General features: G+C 36.4%; 1 protein-coding gene across 2 annotated transcripts in view; it reads left to right on the top strand.

The window, feature by feature from the left end:
* The window catches only part of LOC106867328 (uncharacterized), a 151,419-nt gene that overhangs the window by 110,603 nt on the left and 18,581 nt on the right, over positions 1 to 22,235 (top strand). For both annotated transcript variants that reach the window (XM_052967314.1, XM_052967315.1), the window contains 2 exons: positions 3,218 to 4,060; positions 20,513 to 20,595. In XM_052967314.1, the coding sequence (XP_052823274.1) occupies positions 3,218 to 4,060; positions 20,513 to 20,595 (926 nt within the window). The remainder of the gene's footprint in view (positions 1 to 3,217; positions 4,061 to 20,512; positions 20,596 to 22,235) is intronic.

Genomic DNA, 22,235 nt, shown 5'->3' with positions numbered 1-22,235 from the left:
CAGCAGGTTTTAGTAGTATTACTTGCAAGTTATGGTGGTGGTGGTACTAGTAGTAATAATTTAGCAGGTGGTGGTGATGGTAGCGGTGCTATCACTGGCAGTAGCAGCAGTTGGCTATGATGTGGTTATGTTCGTAGTAGTGGTGGTGTTATCAATCGTGATAGTAGTGGTAGTAGTAGGGGTTCGTTCTTCTGTGGTGATAGTATACAGTCTGTAGTGTATCCGTCGACGTCGTAGTAGTAATTGTTTTAATGGTATCTGGTATCAGTCTAACTGTAGTAAAAAGAAAAAAAAAATTCTGCGCACATGACCAATTTTGGTGGAGGAAGGGAGATGCCTGTATAACAAATCGAACCATACTCAATATATTACTGTTATTTGTGATAGTACGTTGTTTAGTGGTGTCATACAGTCACCTTCCGCTGTTGAAGTCATCACTTATTCGCCATTATTACGACGGTTGTAGCAACAGTAGTAGTAGTAATAGTATAGTAGTACTACTATTAGTACTGTTGCTATCACTAATAGTATAGTTATTGTGGCCTTTGTTAGTTTGTGTGTGTGTGTATGTATATATATATATATATATAAATAAATATCTGTGTGTGTGTTTTATTATTCTCATTGTATCTTGTCATTTCTTTCTACTATCTTATCGTGAGAGAGGAAGGAGTACAGTGGTTTCTATGACGACTTAGGATGGTTTCTCCGTTAACAAGTGCTCTCGCTTCCTTTTACATCTCTCCCTGCGTCTTCTTTTTCGTCTTTTTTTCCCTTGTACACTCCCTCGGGTACTCCTGTCTATTTTTAATAATAGGAAACTAGTAAAACTCCGAGCAGCGGCAGAGGAAAGTGCCAGCTGCGTGCAATAATTCTATCCTGCAATATGTGTCGAGTACATCTTTTCTTGGCGTGAAGCTTTAAAAAAGAAAAATAAAAACAGAAAATGTGTTGTGTGTATGAGTGGGAACAATGTCCGATAGTCAATCTGACTTTTAAGAAGTGTCTAAATTTGGCACTAATATATTTCTACCGCCTCTCATCTTTACCTCCTCCGCTTTCTCTTGCTCTTCCTCCTACTTCGTTTTGTTTTCTCTCGCCTATCTGTAAATTTGTTACTCCTCTTTTTTTCCCCTCTTAAACGTATATATTTACTTAAACCCTTTCTATCCAAACCTTCCTATGTGTGTATGTGTGAGTATCTATCTATCTACACATACATACATACATACATACATACATACACACAGCTTTGTATGTCTTCCCGTCAACTGTCGTCATCAGTTTTGGATCAACATGACTCTTACTTCCAGCTCTACCCAGTGACTGATGGCTTCTTTAGTGGTGGCGGTGGTGGTTTGGAATGGTTTAGATAGTATATGGTGGTAGTGGTGGTATGAAGTGGTATAGATAGTAAATGGTAGGGCAGTGTTAGAGGTGAGTGGTGACGACTGCGTACATACAGTGAGAGGAGGTGGTCTACAAACTCCAACCCACTCTCTCACACGATCAGTGTGTTTCTGCGTGGGTATGGGGCCGAGGAGGAAAGAGAGAGAGAGAGAGAGAGGCAGGGTGAGAGAAAGAGCAAGTGCGTGATAGCAGTATTTTAAAGAACTAATCTGATGTTGTCTGGTCGACAATTTTGATGTCTCCACGTATTCCGAGCTCACTGTCTTATTGTAAGTGTCAGTTTGTCTACCTATTGATGATGATGATGATGATGTGATTTATCTTAGTTTGACGTAGCTTAGTCTTTATCAACCACCCTCCCATCCTCTCATAATACCTTATTTATCCTTGTGTGTGTGTGTGTGTTGCTACGGTCGATTAATTGACGTCACGTCTTTAATTGTTCGTCAATACTTCGTTTTGTCATTTGTTTTTGCGACAGGTCGTCTGTTATGATTTTTATTAGTCTTCTTTACTCCCCTCCTTCCTCTGCACTATCTTATTACTCTTACCATTTTCCTTCCTACTCGGTCTATTGTCTTATGTCACCTTACTCACCATCCTTCCACCTTCTCCACTCCTTCCACCTTCTCCACTCCTTCCACCTTCTCCACTCCTTCCCTATATTTCTTGTTTTTATTGTAAGTTTTAGTGGGAAACTTTTCTCAAACTTTCTTCCCTCTCTTTCACTATTACAGAAGAGTACACACACACATATATATGTATATATATTATAGTTCCGCGAATTTTGTGAGATCCTTTGTTGTAAAAGTAGAGCTAATCAGCTTTATTACTCTTAGACACGTGTTTTTGTTCTTGTTCTCCCTCTTCTCCATATTTTGGTATAGGATTTTAAAAAAAAACATTGTACGTCTGCTATCATGTAGATCAAAAGTTCGAATCCCAAGTTGGCCAGCTGCTCAGGCAACAGTTATTTCGTTTTTTTGCTCTCTTTCCCTTTTTCTTTTATTGAAAGGAATTAGTGAACATTCTAGAAATTCCTCCCGTATTCAAGGAATTTCATGTCAGCCCAAATTCTACTCATGTTTTTGGGTGGGTTTTTTTTTTCGCTGTGGAAAGGGTTTATTTAGAAGACTAGTTTATTTTAATTTATTTTTTTCTGTCTGTCGTTTGTGTATGTACACACACACACACACACACACACACACACACACTACAGCAGGATCTTACATCATGGCAATGCCTTGCGATGTTTTTCCGGTTGTTTTGAGTTCAAATCCCTCCAAGGTCAACTTTGAGTTTCAGTCTTCCGGAGTCAATTTAATCAGTTAACCAACCCTTCCCTCAAATTTCTTAGCCATGTTGGCAGCGCTTATTCTTATGTTTTGGTATGATTAATTGAAGATGTGGGGAGGATGTTGGACTCTTGGTGTTCGCGGTCGTTTTAAAGAATTATTACGGCTGAAGTGTTTTAACCCATTATGAGTTGGTTAAAATAATTCACTGTAAATAAAAAGAAAATGGTAATCCTTCTGTACTTGTAAACAACTTTATTCACCCACACAAGGTTCCTCATGGCATAAATAAAAAGGCTAGGCTGAAAAAGAGGGTGAATGACGTCGTCTACATATACCAAAGAATTGCCAAACAAATTGCACACTTTAATCCATTCGTTTAATTTATCCTGTGTATAAACTATGTATTCTCTCCGGCATAATTCCAATCTTGCAGTGGCTGTTTTATTCACCATCTTCTGTGACATCTATTGTTGTTGCTTGAATTACAGTAATTTTTTCTTTATTTCTAGGTGATGCGTCAAGTCAGCATTGTGACTGTGATAACCTCTCGACACCATCTTCATCGCCATCCTCGGCAGTGCATCATCAGAACTCGAAAGACCCTCCACATTGTCTTGCCAAAAAACGAAGAACTCGCCTAAAGCCAAATAGAAACATAGTAATAAGTTATTCTTCAAAACGGAAAAAAACTAAATTTCAAAACCTACGGACACCTCCGAAAAGGACGATGAGGACTACGATGAATTCGTTGCCTCCTGAAAAGACTAGTTGCAATATATTTGCAGTGGGAGAAAGCAGTGTTGATAGTGGAGTGTCTAGCTTAAGAAACGAAACCGAAACTGAAATGGACAGTAATTCTCCAGGGCTGGAGTCCGTGGCATCGACAGTGTCAATATCACGATCAATGACCCCACAAGACACTGGAAGTGTGAGTTTACTAGAAGAGGATAATGTTATATCAGAACCCTGTTTGTTTGTTTCTGATCTGCTCACTCCTATGTGTAGTAGTAGCAATAACAGTAATAGTAATAGTCAGTTATTATTGCCATGTGATGAGCTCAACACAGATTCCAAACTGTCATCAACAGAAGACAAATATGGAAGCATTAACAACCGTTACGCTTCCAAGATCAAAGCATGTCGATCAACGACGGACATGTGTCCTGAAGGAAATTCTGTATCGAAACAGTCACTTGCGTCTTCAAATGCAAGTGGATATTCTTTGACTGACCAGACTTATGGAATGTATAATAATTCTAAAAGCTCTCTCGGAACTTCTAACCGATGGGAAATGAGTGCTCTTTTAAAGCTTCAGAACCCTTTAATATCCATAAGGAACAAAATTGTCCGAAGTAAGTATACATTGTTGAAGTTTGTGGCATTTTGTACTTTGAGATGAAATAATTTTGCTGTGATCCACCATTACTTTTCACAGCCAATGGCATTTAGAAATCATACAGAGTTAAAAAGAGGATATACATGTGTTTGTGTATGTATACATATACATATATGTTAAATTTAAGAGAGGGCGTCTTCACAATTGCAAAATATATGCACATTCCTAATAATAACCAGCCTGTGGGCCATAATGAAGATTGCTTTATAACCAAATAGTTTTCCATTCCATACCAAAGGGTAAAGGGTAGTACATTAGGCACATGTCTTATCTGGCCTTGGACTGGCTGATGCATTGAGAGTGAAATATGAGAATGTGTACTTACATATGTGTAACTAAGGCTTTCAAGTGAAACTCTGCAAGGAGGGTCAAAACTGATTTCGAGACCTGTTGGTGGAGTTTTGCCTTTAGATTTTAACAGGCTGTGAGTTTTTTTTTGTTTTTAACAGTAGGGTGGAGTTGGTATCAGATATTTATTGGACACCTCTTTGGCTCTCTCAGCCCTGCACTGATGTAGTAGCTGTCTCTTTTACAGACCATATGGACAATGAGTGTATGTATATATATATATATGTGTGTGTGTATATATGTATGTATATATCTCATTCTTTTATCATCGTCTTTTTTATGCTTGCATGGAGTGAGGCAGATTTATTATATGTTGACACCTCACCTGCTTCCAAGCAAGGTTACATTTCCATGGACACAAGCATGTATTTGCACAATATTGTAAATGAATGACACTGCTTGGATGACAGTGGCATTCATTTGTAACTATCATACAAAGTCAAAACAAGGAGATACAAATATACTCTTTCTCTCCCTTTCTCACACACACATGCTTATACAATATATATGTATATGTGTGTATATATATATATATTTATGTATAGATATGCATTTATACGTAGTATGTGTGTGTATAAATATTTATATGCAATTGGTGTAGGCATAGCTCTGTAAAGAGATGTTTCCTAACCACTTGGTCTCTAGTTCAGTTCCACTGCACAGCACATTGGGGAGGTATGTTCAAGTGCAGTTCTAGGTTGACTAACCCCTTATAATTGAACTTAGTAGATGGAAACTGAAGGCAGTTCATCATGTATATGTATACATGTGTGTGTGTATGTATTGATATATTTATGTGCCTGTATGTTTGTTTACATTTTCTGAGGGTGATGTTCTTGTCGTTTTTGTCAACAAATTGTCTGCTTGCTTCTTATATTTGAAAACGTGTGAAATGACATCCCTTACTTGAGAAACGAGTAAGGGTTAGCAACAGGTGGGGTATCCAGCTGTTAAACAGTGCCTCAATAATTAATTTGTCTTAACACATCCTTCCATGAAAAAAATTGTATGTAAAAATGAAAGCATATGTGTATATGCATGTATACATGTGTATGTAGACATGTATGTATGTATATATATGTACATATTTGTACATTTGTGTGTGAATATATACATGTATATGTATGTATGTGTACATATGTATACATATATGCTTTGTGTGTGTATATATATATATATATATATATATACATACATACACACACATGTTTGCATGGGTCAAATGAAGTTTCTTGAAGTATACTTTTCTGTGACCAGCTGCCCTTTGTGTAGCCAACCATCGCTTGTTTCCAAGTAAAGTAACTTTTTCCGATCCAAACGGTTTTTCATGGAAGACTGGGAATGAACAACCTCATTCGTATGCCCATTTGCAGACATTGTGTAATGTTTAGACAAACGTACACACACACACACACACACACACACACACACACACATATATATATAATTGATATAAAAGGTGGTGAGGACTTACCAAATCAAGTTATATTAAACCTTAGTGCATTGTCAGTTATGTTTTCTGCTCTCCAATAACTGTCTTTCTCATGATTCTAATCGTAACAAATGTTTTTTGAAAATCTGTTTAAAATTGAAGTGGTGTACCTGGTTTAAATATATTTCAAAACAAAAATCATGACCCTGTCAAACATCTAATGCTCCCTTGACTTTAGCCACCCAAGGAGATTAAAACTGCCAACTTCAGAAGTTCCTTTCCTTAGTTTTTATTGAATCAGTTGTTCCATCTGGCTGCTTACCATGTGTTCTTATTAAGAGTTATGATGTCTCTTTGCTTTGGACCACACAATACTTCAGCTTTAGTAGTGTTGTTGGTGGTAGTGGTGAGGTTGACCTTCTGGTCATGATAATCACTTCACTCTGGCAATTGTTCTGCTTCTAACAACACTCAATTAGATAATTAGACAGTTCCTGTGGGATTAGAATTTACTTAACATTCCCTTATTTTCTCCTTTTGGCCCTCAATATATCTATTCCCCCCTGGTTGAAGTAAGAAAGTTGATAGGACACACTGGTTGTGACACTAAAATGCTAGACTAATCTACCCGACTACAAGCTTGTGCATTTCAACTCTGTACCCTTTTTGTGATCTGTAAGTTATTCAAGAATTACCATCAGAATTAAAAATGTTAAATCCTGTACTAATCATGTGTTTTAACTTAGTGACTCTATTGTCACTACACCGATAAACACCAGGAAGTCCATGTTTCTCTAATGAAATCATTATAAACAAAAGCATATTCTGAGTTTACTACACTACTGAAATGCTGTTGACATTTTTAATTCTGTATATCAGTTTATGATGTTAACCATGGTTATCTCTTAGCACTTTTGTTTAATTCTGTCTGTGTGTAAGAGAGATTTGTTAATATTCTTGTTCATATACCTGTACTTCATGTGAATGTAAGCTATGTCAATGTTTCTCAATAAACTGTATTAAATGGTATTTCTCTTAGCTGTGTTGGTACTCTTTACCTTATCTGCTTGCATTGGTTTGTTGTTTAGTTCCTGAGATATATGGTCAAAGGCATTCCAGCCATAATTATCCCACTTTTTTCTCTTAAGGCAGTAAGGTCTGGCATGAAGGAAATTTGACTGTTATTTCATGCAGCTCGAGCAACTACATAGATGCTCTTAAATTCTTTAAGATTTGTAAAAAAATCTTAAATTCTTTGTGTGCACATCACTGTTTAATGTAAATTTTAACTGTATCAGCCTGTTTTGTTAGCTTTGATCAAAGTTATGGCAACTCTTTTGTGGTTTGAACCATTAGATTATCTTGTACTGCCACACACATGTACATTTAATGTGTTGACAAACCTCTTCTGGACTCAAATGTTGAAGAGAGCAAGATCTAAAACTTCAATTTCCTTTAGTGTACTTTTCGTTCCTCCTCTCTCCCTCTCTCTTTCACACACTCATATATATATATATATATATATATATATATATATATAATGTGCTCTTGATTCTAATAAGAATTCATTTATAATGTAGACAAAAAGCTGTAAATTCAAGTGAAGTTAACATTCCAGTACTTGGCTGGTACTGTTTTATCAACCCTGAAATGATGAATGATAAATTTGTCTTCAACAAGATTTGAATTTTAATGCAGGGGGACATAATACGGCCTAATATTTTGTCTAATAGCTTTTCTGATTCTGCAAATTCTCCACCATCTTAGTAATACTGTCAGTGGTACTTAATTTCTAATTTAGGCACAATGCCAACAATTTTAAAGTCTAGGGTTAGGGACAAAAGGCAAACTTGACTTAAGTAAGATTTTCTAATGCTCTAATGATTCTGCTAATCCACTTCAGTAATAATAATTATAATGATGATGATGATAATAAACTATAACAATAATAGTTTTTTTCTGTTCCAAGTTTAAATCTTGTTAGCATGAGCTTTACCTTTCATTCTTCTGGACATCATCAGTAAAATGAGCAGCAATAATTTAATGGCATCAATTCAGTCAATTGTCCTCTTTCTTTGTGAATAACCTACAAGGTTGTGGCAATTCTATTTTAGCTGTTTTAAATGAAGCAAATATTAATTAATTCATTTTTCATTTTCATTTTATCTAGTTTCAGCTCATGAGCTGTGGCCATGCTGGAGCACCACCATTTATGTATAGTTCTTTTTATTGTTTTGTGGCAGGCTGGCAGAATTATTAGTATACCAGACAAAATACTTAGTGGTTTTTCTTCTGGCTTTATGTTTTGCATTCAAATTCCATGGGGTCAACTTGCCTTTCATTCTTTCAGGGTCAATAAAATAAAGTACTACCAGTTGAGCACTTGAGTCCCACCAAATTTCAGACCTTGTGCCTATAGTAGAAAGGATTACTCTAATTACTAAGTATGATAGGGGGAAGGGGACTACAGATCTTACGTAATCATAACTGTTAGTTGTGTAAGTTTAAACCCCTTTGTAGTATCTTTGCTGCCCATTCTCTGTGGGGTTGATAAGGTACCACTAATAAAGCAATGTTCATACATCTTCACCAATATTTCTACCTTTGTTAGGAACCATTATTTACTTTAAAGTCTCTTTATATTCTCTGTTCAAATCACACCATTGGCTGACTTGACCTGCCATCTTATCCAGATCTATAAACTAACAGTTGTAGTTATTTCAGTTTAACTGTCATCCTTCTAGAATCAATAAAATAAGCTAACAGTCATCATTCTAGTTTATCTATTGTTCTTCCAGGGTCATTAAACTAGCAGTTGTAGTTATTCTAGTTTGGCTTTCACATTTGAAACCTATAACCAACAACACTATTAATCACTAAAGACATGATATAAGATATATTTAAAACAAATAAATCTGGCCATCTCATGAAACTTCTGCTCTTGTGCTAAGCTAATGTTAAGAGTTAATTTTGTTGTCTTAAGTATATCACAGTGTTTTGGAACACATAAAAGCTATGTATGATCTGGGCTTTCCTCGAACAACTAAATAAGGAAGAGAAAAACACCCACACCTATTTCACAAAAAACTATTTCTGTCAATGAAGCAATGCCACTAATTAACTCTTTTTATACTAAACCTGCCTAAGTCTACCCTGAACTTGATGATACAAAACTGGTTTAAAATATTGATAATTAAATTAAAACCTTCAGTCATTATTTAGTATATGAATTTTTAAATTTGTAGTTCAAATACTGGCTTAATATATACAAAATAATGAAAAAGTTAGGTATTTTACTTAGCCGATACAAATTCTTGATTATTTCAAGATCAAACTTAGAGCTATATTTCTTTAGGTGTAAGGTCATGAAAGGGTGAAGTGTGATATTCCCTTTTTGTTTGTTTTGTTTTTGCAAGAGTATTAGTGTCATATATATGAAAGGAACTTGCATCAAATGCAAATTGAAAAATAAAAATGATAATAGGTGTTGTTATGGTGATAGGTGTTCATGCTTGTTATGGCAACTGATAACTTAATGTCATTCACATCATGGTGATGTTAATACTGGCAGTCTAATTGTAATAAGACTATCATTATTATAGTGAGATGGAAGTGCATTCTTGGCTTGAATTTCAGTTATGCCATAATATTACTGGTGTCAATTAGATTGGAGGGCATAAATGCAGTGCCTTATCTTGTTTGAATTTAAGCCAAAAGTGAGGCACCTACCTTCATCTACCATTTTTCTACAAATGGTGTCACTAATGGTGCTTTACATCAGTAAAATGTCTGAAAGTTGTATGTGGAGTCGAAACAATGTCCAGTTTATTACTAGGACATACCAACCTCAGAAGAATTGAAGGAAAAGTTGACTCCCAATCAGATAACTAAAGATTATGAAACATATATCCTGCCAATGTGACACTGCTGTCTTGAAAATATTGGCACGGTGCCATTGGTTTCATGGAGAGATGTGGGGCTGATTAAATTGACCTCAATATATTGCTAGTATCTTGCAACAGTGTAAGATAAAATCTATTGAGGAAAATCACCAAATGTTTCTAACAGTGTATCACACTTACCGTAATATTGATGATGATAAGTACTATAAGATATTGATCAACACTACATCACTTCTGCTTTCTTCTTAAGCCTTTAGCATTCAGATCACTCTGTCAAATGTGATGCTTATTTATTTGCATTATCTCGTAGCTTTAAGATTTCAATGATGTGATTGTTTATTTATACATTGTAGGTTAGGTGTGAGAGGCTGGATCTGGTTGGTTTGAACATACAATAGATAGAATATTTGGGCTTGATATGGCCTGATTATAAATACTAAAAAGTTATATTAGCATGACTGAATCTACTCCAGTAATTATTGACCTATGTCAACTTAGAGGAACTTCAACAGTGGAAGACTTTTTGTTTGCTCTTCTATCAATTCTCCCAGCTACTGCCACTTACCACAGTTTCTAACATAGACACTAAACATAAAATTTGGAGAGGAGTATAGTAGATTCAGTTGACCCTAGTACTTTAATAATGCTTTATTTCATTGGCCCTATGGGGATGAAAGGCAAAAATGATCCTGGCAGGATTCATACCCAGAATATTAAGAAGGCCAAATAAATAGTGTATTTTGTCCATTTCGCCTGAATGTACAACAGATGATAAATATTTGTTAACAGTCACAAGACCAGACTAGATAACTGTGATCAGTGGGACAGGATTTTGTTTAATGTCCCGGGTTGAGAAGAGAGGGAGACAGTAGAAATTCCTGTTGTCAAAAATCATTATCAATGGGACATTTATTCCAGCAACTGACTTTGAAACAAATTTGAAACCTTACATATATTTTATTCAAGTTTTAATTTTCAAAATTGTTTACAACTTCCTGAAAATATAAGTACATTCAATTTATCATTGAAACATATTAGTACTTGTATGTACCACTACACCTAGATAATGTAACATCACATACACTCACACCATGAATATTGTGAACCAGGAAGTTCAGTATTCTTAGAAAAGCAATGTTTTTTATATCTTTTTTTCATGATGAAATCTCCTTTTCAATGGATGTGTAATAAATCAACTTTTTTATTTTATCTAAAGCCACTCTATCTTGCTGGACAGGGTTTATTGTTTTCTGAGAATTTGCAAGTCATTCTGAATAAATTGAATTTTGTTATTATACATATATGCAACTAGATAGCATGGAGATAGGAGTGTATGGTGCATATAGGTGTGTGTGTGTATATATATATATATTTACTAATATCAGATTTAAAGATAAGGACTTGACTACTTATGTATAGATAAAGGGTAACTGATATGTGTGTATATTATCATCATCATCGTTTAACAACCAGTTTCCATGCTGACATGGGTTGAATGATTTGACTGAAGCTGCACCAGGCTCCAATCTGATCTGGCAAGGTGTTTACAGCTGGATGCTCTTCCTAATGCCAACCACTTTGAGAGTGTAGTGGGTGCTTTTTACATGCCACTGGCACGGGGGCCAGTGAGGCGGCATTGGTATCAACCATGCTCGGATGGTGCTTTTTAGATGCCACCAGCATGGGAGCCAGTGAGAAGGCACTGGCTCATATATATATATATATATATATATATATATATATAATATACATGTGTTTGTGTGTATTTTTAAAAACTGAATCCAAGCATTCAGCTCAGTAGTGATAGTCTATATTAACAAAGATATTTATTGCGAAACTCTCTCCTGGTTTCTTAAGTTAGTATGTCAGTGAAAGTGGTGCTTGCAATGTTTTTAGCAAAAATCTTTGAGTGAGTGAGAATAATGTTTGTTTATCTTTCATCCATGAGCCCATGCACACGGTGGAGAATGATAGGAAAAGTCAGGGACTTAATTGTTGCATATATGTGATACCCCATAACCATTCTTGTCTTCCTTGCACCTCTTCACTCTTTCTTTGGCCACCTTCCTATTGAAACACTCTTCTCTGCAACTTCCAGTTTCTTTTCTCTGAGCCCTTTGTAGCTCTAAACTTGCCTGCACCACATGTCCTTCAAAAGAGAAGGCAAGTTTTTCATCTTCTACAGCACATCCAACAAGGCAGTACTTTCACTTCCGCTTGCCACACATGCTACATCAATCACTGATCCCAAATTCCAGTAATATATCACCCAAAACATCAATTTGTTCATGTATCAATATCCGACACTGCATCATATGCAAACATTGCGGTACTTGTTTCATCAGTGAAACTGAGTGTTGTATGTATGGTTGCTTCAGTGAGCACATCTATCGCATCCTCCAGTGCTCTTTAGCCCTACCTGCAATCTACAACTTCAAAACACTGACCTCCTGTGTTTTATTAATCTGGCCTTAACTTGAGCTACTGTATAAAACATACAAGACTATTGACATAATTTTTTCTCAACAGCCACACTTGGTTTAAAACAGAAACGTCCTTAGTTCAATTCTTCAATACGTTCAGTGCATGTATCCTATTCTTCTTTTCTTAATTTGTTTTTATTTGTTTCATTTATTGAACTGTGACAGTGCTGGGGCGGCACCTTCAAACATTTTAATTGATTATGTTGACTTTGTTGCTTATTTTATTGATCTTACAAGATATGAAAATACAAAGTGGGTGTTGTAAGGAGAGATCATGCAGTCTGACATAAATGATGCAGCATATGTGTATGCCTATATATATTTGTATGTGTGTGTATGTATACAAACATATAAATATATATGTCTGTGTGTGTGTATGTTTGAATATAATTGTTCTCACTCTGGCTTGCCATACTTGCTTCTTTGTTTATTTTACAACCATTTTTCTATGCCAGCATGGGTTAGGTGAATACTTATTATTCAGCATTGTTTTACAATATGTATGCACACACATCATCATTTTTGAATGTACATGTGTATAGTATATAAGTGGTAGAATTAAAATTGTACTTTTTATGCTTACATTGTAAGAGTTGTATACTTTAGCGGTGAAGGTTTGGGCAATAGAGTAGTAGTGACAGAGCAGCGAAATACTGGGGAGTGTGAGCGGAATTTGGTAGACACAAACTATGTGGAAGTCTATGTTTATAGATATGTATATATATGTGTGCATATTCATATGTATATATGTATGTGTGCATATGCATGTGTATATATGTATGTGTATGTGCATATGCATGTATATATATATCATCGTTTAAACGTCCGCTTTCCATGCTAGCATGGGTTGGACGATTTGACTGAGGACTGGTGCAACCGGATGGCTACACCAGGCTCCAATCTAATTTGGCAGAGTTTCTACAGCTGGATGCCCTTCCTAACGCCTATATATATATATATATATATATATATATATATATATATATATACATATATATATATATGTGTGTATATATATATATATAGAGAGAGAGAGAGTATATAGGTGCACACATGCCTATGTGGTTAAAAAGTTTGTTTTACACCTACATTGTTTTGGGTTCAATCTCACTGCTATAATCTAGAGCCATAGACCAACCTGAGTTTTGTTTATGGATTTGGTAGATAGGAGCTAAAAGAAGCCTATTGTGTGTTTGGATCTCTTTGTCTTGACGTCCCATGCTGATTATAAACAGACATTACCATCATATCAGCAATGTCATTTTGTTTTCAGTCTTCTCTGAAGATATATCCAGCCATTATGCTGTTCATGTTTAAAAGACCAGAGGAAATGTTGGCTTGCTTTGAAACAGGTGGGAGTTGGTGACAACAAAAGCATCAAATCTTAGGAAAATGTGCCTCAGTAAATTTTCTGACCCGTTGCCAGTACCGCCTGACTGGCCTTCGTGCTGGTGGCATGTAAAAGCACCCACTACACTCTCGGAGTGGTTGGCATTAGGAAGGGCATCCAGCTGTAGAAACTACCAAATCGGATTGGAGCCTGGTGTAGCCATCTGGTTCACTACTACTCAGTCAAATCGTCCAACCCATGCTAGCATGGAAAGCGGACGTTAAACAAGAAAGAGAAGAAGAGAGAGAAGATGCAGGCGTGGTTAAATGAATGTTAGAACAGTGATGAAACTGTATGAGTGCACATACATACAGATACACAGAAATATATCTTCTTTCAGTCATTGAACTGTGACCATGCTAGGACACCACCATGAGAGATTTTAGTGTAATGATTTGGCTCCTGTACTTATCCTATCAGTCTCTATTTTGCTGAACCACTAAGTTATGGGAATGTAAACAAACCAACACCAGTGGTGAGGAATCACAAACGCAAATGTATGTGAATCTGAGAGGGGAATGAGTGGCTGTGTGGTAAGTAGCTTGCTTACCAACCACATGGTCCCGGGTTCAGTCCCACTGCGTGGCACCTTGGGCAAGTGTTTTCTACTATAGCCTCGGGCAGACCAAAGCCTTGTGAGTGGATTTGGTAGACGGAAACTGAAAGAAGCCCATCGTATATATGTATATATATATATTTGTGTGTCTGTGTTTGCCCCCCACCCTAGCATTGCTTGGCAACCGATGCTGGTGTGTTTACGTCCCCGTAACTTAGCGGTTCGGCAAAAAAGACCCATAGAATAAGTACTAGGCTTTCAAAGAATAAGTCCTGGGGGCGATTTGCTCGACTAAAGGCGGTGCTCCAGCATAGCCGCAGTCAAATGACTGAAACAAGTAAAAGAGATCCTCCTGTTTTTTCTTTTACCCAAAGCCAGGAACTTTTCAGCAACCCCTCATCTATACACACATAATGGACTTCTTTCAGTTTCCATCTGCCAAATCCATTCATAAGTCTTTGGTTGGCCTGGGGCTGTAGTAGAAGACAGCCTAAGGTGCTGTGCAATGAAAATGCCCTTGAAATCGTTATCTGCCGTTAGCTGTGTGACCGAATATTAGTTAGTAATATTGTCTCACCAACCCATCCTTGTACACACTCCATCCTTCTGATAACTGATGACATCAGCAGTGATGTGTTCAAACTAAGCAACTTGTTCTCAGCCTGCTGGAAATAGCAGACAGATCTCTCAAATTGCACTTAACCTTCATTCAAAGAAAACACTGGGGACGGGTTGGCACGTTGGGTTCACTCTACATAGGAAAAATATGGGATGGTCATATGTGTGCCTCAATTAGAACTGACCTGAAGCAAATAAGACTTCCATGGTGTCCTACTCTAGGCTAGTTATAGTACATATTACTCAGGGTTGACATCTGCCGAAAAAAGCCAGAGTTATATAAGTAACATATTTAATGTAGGTACCATTAAATATGTTAGCTAGAAATAATTGTTGAGTTAAAAAAAAGAAGAAAAAAAAGTAGTAAGTTCCATGTTCCTTACTCAATATAGTAGAAATAACAGCCAAATTTCCTTGACAATGTAGTTCTGGGTACATTTGCATATGGTGCATCTTGATGAAGATTGACCTGGTGTTAAACAATAACAACTTGCAGTACAATTTAGTATGGTGCAGTGCCTTTTTTTTTTTTTTTTTGTATAAATTGTAAAACGTTGATGTGGAAGAATCTAATTTTGTTTTCAAAGCATGACTATTAATTAGGCCACTGTTACATTCCATAGGACTTCCTGATATACACCCTACACTGTGTCCCCCACCCCCATCTTACCCCTTCACACCTCTCTTCCCAACACACTACCCTCTTTCTTAGCTTAGATTCTCTGGCACCACTAGTTATTTATTATTATTATTATTTTTTGTTTTGTTTTTTTGTTTTCATGGTTTTAGCTCCCTCCTGCCCTTTCTCTCTAACTTATCTGTAAACCCTCTACCCCCACTGCTTTCATTCTCTCTCTCCCTCTCCCAAACTGGTCTAACACCAGCACCACTACAACCATTCTTAAGTTATAGAATATTTGAAGAAAAATAAGGCTACTCCCTTCTGCTTTCTCTGTTGTCAATGTAAATCACGAATGTTTGAAGACTCAGCTTGTTGAGATGAATAAAGAAAATGGAGACACAATTTTTGTTTATTCCTAATGCACAAACATTATATATATCCTTGTGTGTGTGTGTGTATATATATATATACAGACTTGTATTACTAAAATTTTCTTTCTCATTCTTCCCTGGTAGTTCTAGAACCATTTCTTACCACCCAATATCACTACCTTCACACCCATAATCAGATGGTGTCACACAGTATTATGTTACTATAACACACACACACAGGGAAGGCAATCTGGCTATTTTTTTCTTCTTTTTTCTCAAAGACTGCATATATGTATTTAAGCCTATGTATGAATGTGTGAACAGCTGTCAGTATATGTCTGTGTTATTTTATTGGACTATGAATTTTTTGTAGTAGAGGAATGCTTACGTATTTTTGATGGTGTGCGGGATGGGGTTGTGGAAATATTTTGTTTGAGTATGGGTGTGTGATGGTTGTGGGGGAGTTAGTTGATGATCCTGAGTGAAGTCTGTAGCTGGAATCTCATGTCTTATCGCCAAACAAATCTGAAATTATTACCATTGGTATGTACCCCTTGCCTCCCTCCCCCCCCCTCACCTCTCACAAACTTTCATACTTTCCAATTTGACCTGGTAGAAATAGCAGCAGATTTATCATGCCATCTTTCAAATAGACGGATGCAGTGGATAATGTAATCCTTAGATATACAAAGACAAAATTGTCTCACTTAGAATGCGTTTGATCATGACTACTGGATCCGGGCTGACCCTGGGTTAAATGATTACTTACATAAGTTGGCCTTGTGGTGATGATGGTGAGGGTGGATGTTGGGGGTGTGTAGTGGATGGTAATTCAATGTTTGTGTCAATGCTTCAAAAACAATTTACTTCTGCTAAGCACACTCCCTTATTCTGCCTCTTCCGCCACCACTATTGGTAAGCTCCTTACACTCTCCCTTCTCCTCCTCCCTCCAACACCCTCCTCCGATTCTTCTCCAGCCACTCCCTAACTACTTAACTTACCCAACTTTCCACCCAAGCCCTGCCTCCTTACACCCCTTTTTCTAGCTGTGCTGCCACCCTGACTTCTGCATCATTAAGATGATGAAATACACGTATTGCTGTACGTGGATGGGTGTGTCTGCGCGTGTGTGCACGCACAACATAGCAAAATATAAACAGAAAGGGACAGAGAAAGAACGACTCTGTGTTTGTTCCACACATACTGTGTTCTACGTATTCTTATTACATATATATATATATATATATATATATATATATATCCGCACATGTAAGAATTTAGTATAGCTATTTGATAGTCTGTAAAGTGACAGAATGATTAAAACAAAGAATCTTTCCACTAATCACTCTCTCTTTCTCTTTCTCTCTCTCTCTCTCTCTCTCTCTCTCTCTCATACACACATACACGTGACATCATGGTTTCCTCTGACTAATACTAACAGAAATTAGTGTTGTTTAGCCCTAGGTCAGTCAGTCATATGATTAAAAATAGAGGGTTCATCATTACCCTTCATCCTACAATGCTTCATACAATCTTGATTAGGTACCTTGTGGTGATTAGTTTCGTCTGCTTACATTCAGTTCCAAACCATTTAGGATAACTTTGTCTTTCTTATATATCCCTCAGCTGTAGGTGTATGAAATCAGTTCCAGGCATCTCATCTTGTCAAAATTGCTGAATTGTCATTGTGTCAGACAAAATGCTTAGTGACATTTCTTCTGTTTTTTTTTTTTTACATTCTGAGTTCAAATTCTACCAAAGTCAGTTTGGCTTTACATCCTTTCCTGGTTGATAAAATAAGTAAAGTACCAGTGAAATACTAGGGATCAATGTAATTGATTAACCCCCTCCTGCTAAAACCGCTAGCCTTGTGTCAAATTTGCTACCATTACTATTATTTGGATTTATAGAATCATTGAAGCATAGGACAAAATTCTTTGCCATCTTCAGTTATGGCCATTTATACTCGGAGTTCAAATCGTGCTGAGACCCATTTTTCATGTTTACCCCCCTGGGTTCAATGAAATAAAAGTACTAGGTAGTTTTAAGGTCAATGGTATCAACTAATCTCTCCCCTCAGAATTGCAGTCCTTGGGCATAAATCAGAAACAGTTATTATTGGTAGGAAGGGTGATGAAATGGTAGAATTGCTAACGCATCAGACAAAATGTCATGCAGTATTTGTTTACTGCCCCTGAGGTCAAATCCTGCCAAGGTCACTTTGCCTTTCATCCCTCCTAGGTCAGTAAAATAAAGAATCAGTCAAGTATTGATTGAAGTCTATATAATATATTATTACTCTCACAAAATGCAGGCCTTATGATTAATAGATTAAATATTTAATTTACAACCCTTAATAAAGTTATTGTTCGGCATTCAAACTAATCCCATGTTTTAATACTTTTCAAAGTCATCTGAGACTACCTTTTTTTTTTGTTAAAAAGTCTTATGTAATTTAAAATTAGATTAGATTTTTAAAATGTATTTAAAACTAAAACTTTCTATACGTACTGGGGCTGGTTTGTGATTTGTTCAACTGAAATACTTTTAGGCAGTACCCCGACAGGGCCACAGTCTAATGACTGAACCAAGTTTAAGATGACTGACAAAAGGCATTTTCTTTTAATAAACCATTGCAGATTGTTGTTTATAAATTAGTATTGATTTGAATGAAGGCAAGTGTGTTTTAAATAGAAATCTTGAGATAAAAATGTAAAGTTAAACCTTTTGTCAACCACCACAATTATTTCTTGTGGTCACTGAGAAGGCTTGGTTTTGTATAGTTTTTACAGGGTCACTTTACCAGCTAAAGATAGCAGCTATATCTTTCAGAAAATATGGTGGTCTTGAAAAGAAAAGGATTATCTAAAATGGTAGTTAACTGGTATGACCCCCATAAGCTGGTGCCTTCCAGAAACTGCACCCATGCTGTCCTTCAAATGTCATGACCTTGTGGGCAGTTGAAAGACCAGAGGGGAAGTGAGTAGGCAGACCATGAAAGCTGACCCTAACTGGTCTAAATATCTACAGCCTTGACAAATGAACTGGAATCACTGCTTTAACTGGCCTAATGTGTGTTTATGTGTATATAATAGGCATAAATACTGGGTTGAAGGAAAGGGTGTATACAGGATATATGAAAGACAATGGAAATTGAGAGCCAGTGAATATTGAACTCGTGGTTTTTTGCTGGATTGACCAAGCATTCCATCTTACTGATTTTGAATACATACACTGTGTGAAAGTTTGGTAAACTACACAACTGGTGGGTTAATTTATCAATTTGAGAATGTGCAGCCATTAATACTTTAAGCCTGTTGTTTAACTCCAGCATATGCTTGATTTAGTTGAATTGTGAACCAAGGCACTCCACCCATGAAGAATCCTTCTTTTTCTTCAGTACAGTGAATCCCAACTACCTTCAATGTGTCCTTCTCCAAAATGGTATGGTGTTTTGTATAGGAGAGATTTGGTGTTGTTACAACTGTTTAAAGATGGCGACACTTTTGTTTCACTGAAATTGAGACCAGAACATATATCAGACCCCTACATATGTGACAGTAAAAGTGTCAAAATAGCAATTAATAAATCAACGAAAATTGTCTGACAATTTATCTTCTCTCTCTTTCACAAACACACACTCACACACAGTTGCAAGGAGCTGATAAAAACGTGTTACAGATAATACAGAGGCAGGAAGGGATCTTTTAGTTTTGTTGATTTAAGGAATAAGTAGGGTTTAAGTGAGTCCTTTGTTTTCTGTAATAGTCTTCATGTATGTCATGCATTGAACGTTTGTCTTAGATTCAGTTCCACTAGATTCTGCATTTGATCTCATTACATTCAGTTGCTTAGAATTGGCGCTAGGTCTGGGATAATTAACTGAGGTTCCTTATTAGCATTTTGTCTATAGGACTATGTTGATCTCTTATCAGCTTAATGTGAAGAAACTTCCAAACAGCAGCCTTTATTGAATGTGCTGTTGTTAATGTTGCATAAGGCCTAGTTCACCCCATTATTGCTTGTAGACGTGCAATAGCAAGAAAATATCTCTGAAATCACATCCTGTTATCTTACATAAAAGAAAGACTCTGAATAATATAGTTCTAGTTACTCTGTGGCTGAATAAAAGATATGGGCATGACTGGAAGATCTTTCATCATAATCACTGCTGGATCAAAGGTTTACTTATAACAACTACATCCATCAATACTAACTGCTAATGAGGAGACTATAATTGGAGCCAGTGTTTTTTTTTAATCCCTTCTTCACGGGTGTAATTTTTGATTAAACATTTAAAAGAAATTTGTTTTGCATAATCCAATATATGTACGATATATTAAGTACAATTGTGTTTTAATATTGAAATTTCTAACTGAAAAATGTAAAAAATAAATAATGAAACATGTCTAATAACAAATAATTAAACCAATTTTTAAAATATTAAAACAAATTTTTTGATGTATCAGTCTTGCTAATAAACATTTAGACTTGGCTGACTTGAGATACAAAAGAGCAATTCATTATTTGTAATGAGATAAGCCAAGGCATTTAATTTTTTTTTTTATAGGAGGAGGTGTGGGTGCAATGGAAGTAGATTGATGCTAATAGTGTGTCACTTGGGGTCAATTTTAGTGTGTTTTTTTTTTCTTAATTTTGAACCTGTTTTTTCATTATTTTTCCAGATTTCTTTGATGCTTGTACAACAGAAGAATTAACAAATTTTTGTTGCTGTTATCGAAGGTCGGAAAGGTCACGAGACTATGAGGTAGTGTCCCATTCTTCTCTCTCTCTCTTACACACACACACACACACACACACACACACACACACACACACACACACACACACACACACACACACACACACACACACACACACTTTCTCTCCTTCCATAGAATGATTGATTTATGTATTTTATTTTCTAATTAGCTAATTTGAATTTGTGTACATGACTAAGCCATTGTTTACAATTTGATCTGTCTTTGTTAGCCTCTCTCTCTCTCTCTCTGTTGCCACTCATGTGTAAAGTTGAGGAGACCAATTGTCTAAGGAATTGAGCTACCAGCTTAAAGACCTGAAGTTCAATTCTCCTATAGATGTTTATTGTTTCTGACTAGAGCATTTTATTCTACATTACTTCAGTTTACTGAAGCCATGGCACCAGAATATTTGAAGAATATTATCTGAAGAGAACTATGTAACACCAGATCTCTTTATTAATGTTACTTCATATAAAACTGGTGTCATACCCTTTAGCTGGTTTCAGTCAGTTGGCTGTAGTCTTCAAAGGTTTTTAGTGAATCATATCGACCTCAGTTTACAATTTCAATTGGGTGTTTATTTTCTCTTAAACACATTTCTTCTTACATTCAACAGCTTAAAAATGTTTTTGACAAAGCAGCGGGGATGAAAGTGATACAATTAAGCACACCAGCTTTCACTGTTAAACATTGACACAACCATACACATGTATATGCATGCGTACACATGATGGTTTTCAGCACAGTTTGTTTATTAAGTTTCACTAGCAAAGCATTAGTTGGCTTGTGGCTGGCCTATCTCATCTCATCCTGAATTACAGTGCATAAGTTTGTCTGACACAGAGACAAATAGGAAGCTTAGTGGAGACTTGTGAATATGCAAATGAGTCTGTGTGAAAAAATACTAATAAAAGTTGTAGAAAGACTATTGGTCATGTGAAATGGGACATTGTTATCCCCACACCCTCGTGGTGTGTGTTTGTGTGTGTATTTTAATTTATAGCACATTCTCTGTCCTTCAGGCCTTATTGACTTATCTCTGTTCTGTCCATTTCCTTGCATTTGATATTGCCCACCTGGTTGTTCTGTTTGTGTGTCTTTGTCCTCACCTTCCTGCCACTTTCATATCCTTGTTATCTGTTTTTCACTAACTGATAAGGCAGAATTGTTGAGAGGAAGCCAAAGATGACAGTTTAGAGATATCAGTTGATAAGGGGATGGGGACAGCTCTTTCTTTTGTTGATAACTGACATTATTTCTAAGAGTTCTTGTTGTTCTGTAGTCTTTAAATCAGCCCTAATCAAGGATGCATATGATCAAAGGTACTCTAACTATGACCAACCCATTTATTTAGTATGCCTTGGACTATATATTGTCCAATATGGTTGTATTTTGGGTTGTTTTTTTTAAGATATTAAAGATCAGGTTGCTATATCTAGCATGTTGAGCAACCACATCGAGAGGCAATGAGCTGGCAGAATCTTTAGCATGCCAAGCAAAATGCTTAGCAGCGTTTTGTCCATCCTTATGTTCTGAGTTCAAATTCTGCTGGGGTCAACTTTGTCTTTCATCCTTTCAAGTTTGATAAAATGAGAACCAGTTGAGCATTGGGGACAATACAGTTGACTTAGCCTACCCCCCCCCC

The sequence above is a fragment of the Octopus bimaculoides genome, chromosome 4, assembly GCF_001194135.2.
Source record: "Octopus bimaculoides isolate UCB-OBI-ISO-001 chromosome 4, ASM119413v2, whole genome shotgun sequence".
In the NCBI taxonomy this organism is placed as follows: Eukaryota; Metazoa; Mollusca; class Cephalopoda; order Octopoda; family Octopodidae; genus Octopus; species Octopus bimaculoides.
Note: the sequence above shows the minus strand (reverse complement) of the source record. Positions and strands in the feature narration are given on the sequence as shown.